General features: G+C 39.6%; 1 protein-coding gene across 1 annotated transcript; it reads left to right on the top strand.

Moving 5' to 3' along the window:
- The first annotated feature begins 665 nt into the window (after positions 1 to 665).
- On the top strand, positions 666 to 3,743 carry LOC145088204 (phenylalanine ammonia-lyase-like). The gene is made up of 2 exons (XM_079026451.1): positions 666 to 1,166; positions 1,776 to 3,743. The coding sequence occupies exons 1-2, from the start codon at positions 763 to 765 to the stop codon at positions 3,523 to 3,525; spliced, it is 2,154 nt and encodes a 717-aa protein (XP_078882577.1). The 5' UTR covers positions 666 to 762; the 3' UTR covers positions 3,526 to 3,743.
- Positions 3,744 to 11,393: the final 7,650 nt, after the last annotated feature.

Here is an 11,393-nt window from a genome sequence, read left to right as displayed (position 1 = left end):
ATCTAATATTTGGTATATACCATCATACTACCAGTATTTGATGGTACTATACAAAAACCCTGAAAAAAAAGGTGGTAATCTTGTCTTTTTCTACTTCATGCATTATTTGATTTCACTCTACAAACGAGTACAGATTCAATCATTTTCGTGTAGGATACATTACCAAAATCACGTTTTCAAAATGATTCATTTGACTTCATAAGTCCAACACGTTACAAACATAAAAATAACTAAAACGCATTATATAAGTATGTTTTTATATTGGTATAAAAAGTAGAGTGGTTTCACACGTTCATCCAAACCGTCGTCTGAGATCAAGATCGACGGCCTATATTTTTAGTCAAACCAACTCTCACTTCGGTCACAGCCACCGCACCTTCCTATTTCCTACCACAAGTCGCAAGTCCACCACCATACAAAAAAGCTACGTCGTTTTCCATTTTCCAGAGTTGTTAATTGCTATATTCAGATTTCAGAAACGATCTTCTTGTAATGATTAATACTCTGTGCCTCGAGAGTTGTACTTAGGTCAATTAATCTAAGCATTTCCATTTTGTTCGAGGTAATGGAACATGCAAATGCCTTACCTACCAAAAATACACAGCAAATATAATTAAAAAACGAAAACATTGACCTCCCTAAATCTACTCTATTTAAGCGACATACCCCAACCCTCATAATCCATCCCTCCGATCCCATCTCCATCTACAAAAGACAAAGCTTTTTTGTGAGGAAATTTTGGGATTTGTCGGATTCTTGAAAATGGGGAGTTTAACCCTCGAGAATGGGCACGGAAATGGTCCGGCTTCGGGGTTATGCACTGTGAATGGTGGTGATCCGTTGAACTGGGGGGTGGCGGCGGAGGCGATGAAGGGGAGCCACCTTGATGAAGTGAAACGGATGGTGGCGGAGTTTAGGAATCCGGTGGTGAGACTGGGTGGGGAGACGCTGACGGTGTCGCAGGTTGCGGGGATCGCCGCCAGTGATAACGCGGCGGTGAAGGTAGAGCTGTCGGAGGCGGCGAGGGCTGGGGTGAAGGCGAGTAGTGATTGGGTTATGGAGAGTATGAATAAAGGCACCGATAGCTACGGTGTCACCACCGGTTTTGGTGCCACGTCTCACCGGAGAACGAAGGAAGGTGGTGCTCTTCAAAAGGAGCTCATCAGGTAATTTTGATTGCATTCATGTTTATATATGAACAATATAACCCAAAAAGAGTTTTCTTTTCATTTTTGCCAAATTTGTTTCGATTAGATCTTAGTAGCTAATCAAGTATGATCTAAAAACAAGATTTCTAACTTAAAACATGTTATTATACTCAACTTGTAAAGATAAATAAATGTTCAAGTGTTTATTAACACAAGAAATAAATAGTACTTGCTTTTCCTTCTTTTTATAAATATTAATTTTCCAGAATTGTAGAAGATAAATGCAACTTCAAATTGTTGAAATTATCTTGAATAATTCTTAATAATAGTGTATCTTTAAATTATATAAAACAAAAAATAATATCGACGTAAAAAAGGAAAGAAAAACATTATTTACGTATCAAGACTGAGAGGAGTTAGTTTTTTGCCACCTACCACCACAAAGGATGAGTAGATCTGATCTTGGAACTATATTCACATGATAGCATTAATGAGGGCCCCTCCTATTTATTTCTTAAAATAGTACGACAAAATTCACTTATGTTGTTTGTAATATTTGTTTTCTAACCATTTAATTAATTTATTTAAAAAAAAAACTAAAACGGTTTTGTAATGTTCTTTTGGCAGATTCTTGAACGCCGGAATCTTTGGAAACGCCACGGAATCATGCCACACACTTCCACATTCGGCAACAAGAGCCGCCATGCTAGTAAGAATCAACACCCTCCTCCAGGGTTACTCCGGCATCCGTTTCGAGATCCTGGAAGCCATAACCAAATTCCTCAACACCAACGTCACCCCATGCTTACCCCTCCGAGGCACCATCACCGCCTCCGGCGATCTTGTCCCCTTGTCTTACATCGCCGGACTACTCACCGGCCGCCCCAACTCCAAGGCTGTTGGCCCCAACGGAGAAATCTTAAACGCCGAAAAGGCCTTCAGTCTAGCTGGTGTCGATGGTGGGTTCTTTGAGCTTCAGCCTAAAGAAGGTCTAGCACTTGTTAATGGCACAGCCGTGGGATCTGGAATGGCCTCCATGGTTCTCTTTGAAGCCAACGTTCTTTCTTTGTTGTCAGAAGTTATGTCCGCCATTTTCGCAGAGGTTATGCAAGGGAAGCCGGAGTTCACAGACCACTTGACACATAAATTGAAGCATCACCCAGGCCAAATTGAAGCTGCAGCGATCATGGAGTACATTTTAGATGGATCTGATTACGTTAAAGCTGCACAGAAGGTCCATGAAATGGACCCTTTGCAGAAACCTAAACAAGATCGCTATGCTCTGAGAACATCGCCTCAATGGCTAGGCCCACAAATTGAAGTCATCCGATCATCAACTAAAATGATAGAAAGAGAAATCAACTCCGTCAACGACAACCCTCTGATCGACGTTTCCCGTAACAAGGCCTTACACGGTGGTAACTTCCAAGGAACCCCAATCGGAGTTTCCATGGACAACACTCGTTTGGCCATTGCTGCGATAGGGAAACTCATGTTTGCCCAATTCTCAGAGCTCGTAAATGACTTCTACAACAACGGATTACCCTCAAATCTCTCCGGTGGCCGGAATCCAAGTTTGGATTACGGGTTCAAAGGTGCAGAAATTGCAATGGCTTCGTATTGCTCGGAGCTCCAATTTCTTGCTAACCCCGTCACTAACCATGTCCAAAGCGCTGAACAACACAACCAAGACGTAAACTCTCTAGGGTTAATTTCTTCCCGGAAAACTTCTGAAGCTGTTGACATCTTAAAACTCATGTCATCTACATACCTGGTGGCGTTATGCCAAGCCATAGATTTACGCCATTTGGAGGAGAACCTGAAAGCCACCGTGAAGAACACCGTGAGCCACGTAGCCAAGAAAGTCTTAACCATGGGTGTCAATGGTGATCTCCACCCTTCAAGATTCTGCGAAAAGGACTTGCTAAGAGTCGTTGATAGAGAATACGTGTTTGCATACATAGACGACGCTTGCAGTGCCACATACCCATTGATGCAGAAGCTCCGACAAGTTCTGGTTGACCATGCTTTAAACAATGGCGAGAAGGAGAAAGATGCAGGGACTTCAATCTTCCAAAAGATTGGGGTTTTCGAGGAGGAATTAGAAGCCCTTTTGCCAAAGGAAGTGGAGAGTGTAAGAAGCGCATACGAGAATGGAAGCTTAGCAATCCCTAACAGGATCGAGGCATGTAGGTCATACCCATTATACAGGTTTGTGAGAGAAGAATTGGGAACAGGGTATTTGACAGGGGAGAATGTTACTTCACCAGGGGAGGAGTTTGATAAGGTGTTTACAGCGGTATGCAAAGGGCTAGTGATTGATCCATTGTTGGAGTGTCTTGAAGGCTGGAACGGTTCTCCTCTTCCAATTTGTTAACTTTTTTTATTCGACATCTTTATATTATATGTATCTGTTGTTTAGGAAAATGATGGACTATATTCCATGAATAAAGTGATTAGATGAGGTTCTTATAGCAAACAAATAGTTTCCAAGATAGATTTCACAAGATTATTAAAAGTAGTAATGCTTGATAATGACACTAGAAATGTGCAACACTTGTTTTTTAAACTGGATATACGTTTAATGTTTGATTATTATGGTGATAGCGTGTGAAAGGAAAGTATTGGGTTAAAATTGGATCTACTTATGAGTTCAAGCCCAACAATGTTTATTAAGAGAAAGTAGGCTGATCCCATATAATCAGAGCCCAAATCCGAAGTGTTCCAATTAGAGGTGCACAAAAATCGGTCATGAACCGGTCCTAAGTCGATCTTTTTTTTTTTTTTTTTTTTTTTTTTTTTTTTTTTTTTTGGGTCGGTCTATTTTGGACCGATCTCAATCGGTCCTCGGTCAGTCCTTTTTCGGTCCCGTCTTTTTTTGGATCGGTATTTTTTGGATTGGTTTTGCTATAAACTAGTCTCATACCGGTCTTTTTTTGGTTCGGTTTCGAAATTTTTCGTGGTTCGGTTTCGGATTTTTTCTGGTTTAGGTTTTTCCATGTTTTTATTTCACTTCGATTTCCTTATGATACATTTCATAACATTATAAATCATCATCCACCAAATACATATATAATAATTCCAACATTTCATAACTTCATAAATAGACATAACTTCAACGTATCTTTAGTATATAAAACTTAAAAATTAAGTTCATAATATTACATAGAAAACATAGAGAAATTGAGTTCATAACATTGCGTTGAAGACTTAGGAAATATAAATAAGTTCATAACATTAGTGATAACTTCTAAAACATAAATATATAATCAGAATGTCATATCCGAAGGGAAATTTATCCGAAGGGAAATTCCAAAAGTTGTAGTTGTCGTCGGAATACAAAACTTCTTGGTCGGGAGTGACATTGGAGGTACTTGTAAAATTTGCATTTCGTGCTTCTTGAGTGCCGACAATATCTTCATCAACATCGGTGTCAGCGTACGATGACACTTCCATGCCTATTTTTTCCATTTCATCTACCAATATCTCGGTTTCCATATGGGTTAACCCTTCTTCAAGATCCGAGCTATTTTGTGCTCTCTCTATTGAATCATAGTAGTCCTTTAGCATCGACGTCATTTGCGCCGATTCATCGGTTAACATGCACCTTCGAGCACTTAATATCTTAACACTAAGAGAAAAACAACATTATGAAGCTACGCTACTATCTTGGATCGATAATACATCCCTAGCCATTGAGGCTAGGACTTTATATTGACCTAACTGTTCTCTATCTTCCCACCATTTTAAAACATCCAGTTGTGAAAATTATTCGTCGGTTATATTAGAAGCAATCAGAATCTTTATACAATGAAAGTTCATCTAAAGACATTTGATTGTATCTTGGACGTTTTGATTGACTATCCCTAAACCATAAGGATCCAATACTCAAGGAACTAGGTGGCCTCATGATAGAGGTTGAAGAACTAGTTGTAGTGTATTTGTACTTGAAAAACAAATCAACCAAAAGTAAGTAATAACATTTATAGTTTGTAGCCGTTGAGTAATATTTTATTAATTAGATATTATTGGTTATTAGTGTAAAAAAAACAAAGGAAAGGAGTTTGTGTTTGTCTCACATGGCTTGTGCTACAAAAGAAAAGTAAGTTTGAAGCATTATAGAAAGGGAATGAAGGGAATTCTAAACACATGAGAAAATTGAAACAAAACCATTATTGGAGGCATGATATTTAATTGGGCTACCAAGAATATTTGGTTTTTCATTTTTTGGAGCCTAGGACCAGTTGGATCGGTTTGAATTGACAACTGTTTAAAAGTTGGGTTGGTTTATTTTTTGACCGGTTCAACTTTGGATTGGTTTAGGACCGGTCTGCACTGGTGATTGGTTTAGGACTGGTCTGGACTGGTTTAGCATTGGTCTGGACGGGTAGGATTGGAAACTGTCTAAAAGATGGGTTGGTTTATTTTTTGACCGATTCAACTTTGGACTGGTTTAGGACTGGTCTGGACTGGCACGTATATCAATTTTAACTGACTTAGGCTTTCAATCCGAACTGTTAAAAGGACCGACCGGTTCAGGACTATTAAAAGGCTTTCAATCTGGACTATTAACACAACTTAAAGATTGAACAAAAATGACTTCTTTTTTCTTGAATGTATGGCATGTACAAGGAGAAGAAGAAAAAGAGAAAAAGAGAAAAAGTTATGTTCCAAATCAATGTGAACTCTATTTATGTCGATAGTTAAAAGTTGTGTCATCACATGATATTCATACTTTTAAACCATAAAGTGTTACATGCATGTCACCTAACTAATGAATGTCCATATTGGCGTACATACAAAGTGAATTCTCACCTCCAACTAGCTCGCCTTAACTCTTCTCACTAAAATTTAATACTTAGAAGCTTTTTCAACTGATAGACCTCTACTTCCTTTACAACTCGACATCATCTCCAATTCATCACTTTTGACCGATTTGAATAATACCATCCACCTTCTTGGATATACCCGTATAAGCCTCTTAGTGGACCATCAACTTCCTCAAGTGACACAACCATTTTCTCTACGAACTAGTCTCTCTCGAGCTAAAGCTCGAAACCGAGCACAACACGGTTTTGTTGGATTAGTGTCTAAGCCCGTAACTATATTTGGTAAGTACTTGACCCGGTTGTGCATGGTCCTTTTGGGTTGCCTTCACCAAAGCAACATGATATGATGATTTATAAATAAAGAGGTTATTATAGCTTATTAATATATTATATGATTAATGTATTAAATGAGAAATCATATAGTTTAATTAATATTAGACAAGAATTAATTAAGAATTAATTCTATGGCTAAAAGAGATTAATTAAATAAAGGGGACTAGAATTGTCAAGTGTGTGATAGTTGGTTTTGGGCTATGGATCCTTATGGATCATGGGGTGGACGAAATTAAGGTGTATGGACTCCTTGAATTCGTCCAAGCCCTAATCTAGAAGGATCCTTGGACTGCTTAAGGCCTAAGTAATCCAATTAGGGTTTCAGGTTGTAACCCTAGCAGCTCAAGTATTTAAAGGACCCAGGGGCTACGGAAATCGGCTACCAGAAACCCTAAGGAGTTCCTAGAGCCAATTTTGTGTTCTTAACCTCTCTCTATATCATCCTCTTGCTTCTTGGTGTTTGTAATCCATTAGAGGAGTGACAATTGTGACTCTATGCTCCAAGGATAACAAGATTCAAGTTTCCAAGAAAGAGGTAATCTTCTAGATTTGTTTTATAATGTTAATTTCGATATATATATATATATATATATATATATATATATATATATATATATATATACATATATATCATAGATCTAGGGTTTGCAAGTCTTGGATGAAAATCATGTTCATTAGAGAAACCTAGATCCAAGCATTAGGATTTGTATGTGCACATAGGAATGTTCTTATGACTCAAACCCATTAGGTTTCCTCATCAAGAACGTAAAGTGAAGACTCCTTTATCCATTTTATTACTACTAAGGTGCCTTTAGGGACCCTAAGCATACCCTTCGAAGAAGTATATTTGAACATTCTCAAGTCCAAAAATGTCAAAGGATGTCAAGTTCATTTTAAGCTTCTAAACATGTCGAATACTCATGCTCCATCACTTATTCAAAAGTTTATCAACCCAATGATGAGCACCTTGCAAAATGCATGGTTCCACATCAATACACATTGATATCAAACTCTTGATATGTCGTTAAGTACATGTAAAATGAACAACATGAATCTAAGTGTAACGACCCAAAATTTAAGACCAAAAATTTCTTTTAATAAAACATTACTTTAAGCAAAGAAATCATTCCAAAACTTAATATGAGTATAAGTTTTCAAAGCACATGTTCATTATCAGAGTAAACATTCCCAGGCTGGCAAATCTATGGTGTGTGCCATGCGATCATCCCGAGCTCCATCATCCGCTACCGGAAGTACCTGAAACCAAAACTGAAAACCGTAAGCACGAAGCTTAGTGAGTTCCCCCATCATACCATACAATCATATAACATACATATATTGTAAGGCATATCTGGATGCCCGACCTACCCCTTCGGTCCTCTCGACCGGATACTGCCTAGCATATCTGGGTGCCAGCCTCCCCTTAGGTCCTCTCGACCGGATACTACCTAGCATATATGGGTGCTGGCTCCCCTTCGGTCCTCTCGACCGGATACTGCCTAGCATATCTAGGTGTTGGCTCCCCTTCAGTCCTCTCGACCGAATACTGCCTAGCATATCTGGGTGTTGGCCTCCCCTTCGGTCCTCTCGACTGGATACTGGCATATCTGGGTGCTGGCCTCCCCTTCGGTATCTTTCAACCGGTAACCGGGGACTATTTCACCCCTAACACTACCACATAAAAGCATAGCATAAACACATAAGCCATATACTGCCTAGCATACCTGGGTGCTGGCCTACCCCTTCGGTCCTGTCGACCGGTAAATGGGGACTATTTCACCCCCTACTACCACTATCACATAACATCATATCATGCTAGCACATAAACATAACATCACATACTGTTAGACGTATCTAGGGTGTCTGACTACCCTCCGGTCCTAACAACCGAACTCTACTGATGAGCCAGGGAGCCCCGTCCATGCTCCTACTGATAGTGAGATACGGGCCCAACCCTCCCTCACTCTTTCCCTATCTTGGGCCTCGCCCCTGATCTGCTGCTAATGAGATGTGGAATGCCATCCACACTCTGCTATTGGTGAGGTACGGGACCTCGCCCACACTCATCACCCTACCAGGCACATACAAGTATCACACAGACAACAAGTATAAACTATCACATAAACCATTCCTTGGGCACCCGCCCGCTATCATTGGACCTTGTCCTGAATATCATACTAGCACACTGTGCCTAGGGCTAACCCCCGGGTCTTCTACTCATAACTACATGGGCCGACATTGTGGCCGTAGACCCATTCATACAAAGGGAAACTCACCTGCACTGGCTGAATTTGCTGATGATCCCACTAGCCGCTGCCCGGCAACTCTCTGAACTCCTGCTCCACCCGCTCCCTGAGCTACCAATAACAATGCAACATTGAGTCAAACTGACCCCCGAAAGACTACCAAGTCAACTCTGGTCAAAGTCAAAGTCGTGGTCAAAGCCAACCTTCCAGGTCAACCCTACTAGCCGAGTCACCCTACTGACTCGCCGAGTTCATAAGTTCAGAGTCCTTCCACTCGCGACTCTACTCGCCGAGTCAGTCCATGACTCGCCGAGTCTACCGATTTCCGAGTCCTGACCTGTCCAACTCACCGAGTCTCTAATCGACTCACTGATTCGAGTCTAAACTCGAAGGGTTTGGGGTTTCGCGACCTGACTCGCCGAGTCCAAGAACAGACTAGCTGAGTCCAAGACATCCTTCAACAGACTCGCCGAGTTGTTCTTCTAACTCGCCGAGTTCTTGCCCAACTTCATCTGACTCAACGAGCTGTTCATCCCACTCGTTGAGTTCCTCCAAATCTTCATGCTACTCGCCGAGTCCACTCAAAGGACTCGTCGAGTCCATTCAGATCTCCATACATGCAGAGCACTTTTGAGTCATGCATGGACTCCAAACTGTAGATCTACCCTTCCCAAGCCTATTCCTCACGTAAAGTTGCAAACTTTACGTATAGAGAAGGAGATCTAGGCAAAATACACCACAAACTAGGGTTTAAGGCAAGGAGGCTCCATAATCAACTCAAGGGCTGCTACTTTATGCTTCTCAAGACCATAATATGCTTAGATCCGAAGTAGCAACTTCAGATCTGGCTTCTAACTCAAAATAATAACATTATGGCTAAAAGCCCCAACAACCACACATAGATCTAGGTGCAAAAAGGGTCCAGGAACTAGTTTATTACCTCCAAATGCTCAGAATGAATTCACAATCCCAGATCTATAGTCCCTTCTTGCTCCTCCAAGTTCCTTCTTCCTTCTCCAAGCTTTAATGCACCTTCCAAGGCAACAAATGGCTCAAATAGAGGATATGGCGGCTAGGGTTTAATGTTCTAGGTGAAGGAGGCAGCAAAGGAACCCTAAGGGAGAGAATGAGGCACTTAAATAGGCTCCAAGTCCCGAATTTAGGGTTTTCCTCGCACAGACCAGACTTGCCGAGTCCACTTGGCCGACTCGCCGAGTTGGTCACTTACACCTCGACCCGGATCCCGCTCGGACTCGCCGAGTTCCTCCTTGGACTCGCCGAGTTGCCCCTAAGAATTAGGGTTTTCTTCCTTTCTTGGCCCTCAAAACTTTGGGTGTTACACTAAGACTCAAGACTCTAACCTCCAAAACTCACATTTGTCGATGTAAGCACAAAATTTTTCTGCGAATTAGTATCCTCAGTCATAGTTTTGGTATTCGACATGCTTCCATTTTATTGGACAATTGTTCTTCCTATGTTCTATCTTATGATCAAATGATTTTACGTTTTAAATATGTATATATTAATATGCTTTGTGTGCTTTTACTTATTTTCATACTTACATGGCCTTCATTGCTTGTTGTAACAATTAGATCAATTTAGCCTAAAGTAATCTAATTGTAACAACAAGCAAGGAAATCCATGTAAGTATGAAAATAGAAAAAAGAACATAAAGCATACTAATATAAATATGATTGAAACTTAAAAGCAATTGATCCTAAGATTAGCCATTGGAAGAACAAGTGGTTTGAACCTATGAGATGATATCATAAGCATCCAGAACATTAACTTGTAGTATCAACTAGGATTATATGTCTAGCTATAGCCACCATAAATGAACACTATGATGTTTTGAACCTATGAAAACTTGAGTCTCGGTAGGACATATATACAATCATTCCATTCTTTCGATGTGTTTAATCAGTCTTCAATTATTAAGATAATTCATAATCTAGGACACTTTAATCTTAGGATATTTTGAGAAACCTTCCTTTTTATGCAAGTTTTGTGATGCATTATGATACTAGTTTTATTAGTATAAATACGGTTAATGTTTAGAATGTTTCAGTTAAGTTGTTCCGACAAATTATACATTGTTCACAAAGTAATTACAAGTTTGTTCTTATTTTAATTCCCTTGTTATTCCTATATTTTTTTCTTTGATGTTCGATTTTTTTCATTGGGCATCAAGATATCATTAGGTTGATACCTTACATTTGGTATTAGATCCTAGGGCTCGTGAAGACGAAGCATGCCGGTTTGAGAATTAGTTTTAAGTAATGATGTAGCTCTTTGTTGTAGGGCAGACGCTGATGAGTTTTTTAGGTTATAAAAATTACATATGAGTGGAAAAACACTTAACCCTAAGTTTACATGCAACCTCATTTGGATTTATGTTTTCTCTATTAATAGCAATAAACTATGAACATCAAGAAACCCTATGGAAACCCTACTATTATCAAAATTTATGTAGGAATAGGGTTACATAATTTTTGATTATTATAGTAAATAATCACACAAAATGCTCTTGAAGTTCCTTGGAAAGAAAGCCCCAAAAACTTGAATGTCTCTAATGGCTTGTACCCAAAACCCTAATAACTAGAAGACTTGAGGAGAGAGGATAAGTAGAGAAAATTTTCGACTCTAAGAGGGAGAAGAAGAGTGCATGAAATTAAGGAACTTAGGGGTCCTATTTATGGCTGATAAAGAAAGTCTTGGATAACCCTAATTGAATATTATAATAATATCTCAAACATGGTAATTATCCAACTCCTTATTTGTCTATAAGGAATATTCCAAAAAACCCTAATCTTCCTCCCTAAAATCGTCCAAGGATA

Source organism: Lactuca serriola, chromosome 2, assembly GCF_051521515.1.
Source record: "Lactuca serriola cultivar US96UC23 chromosome 2, Lser_US96UC23_V15, whole genome shotgun sequence".
In the NCBI taxonomy this organism is placed as follows: Eukaryota; Viridiplantae; Streptophyta; class Magnoliopsida; order Asterales; family Asteraceae; genus Lactuca; species Lactuca serriola.
Note: the sequence above shows the minus strand (reverse complement) of the source record. Positions and strands in the feature narration are given on the sequence as shown.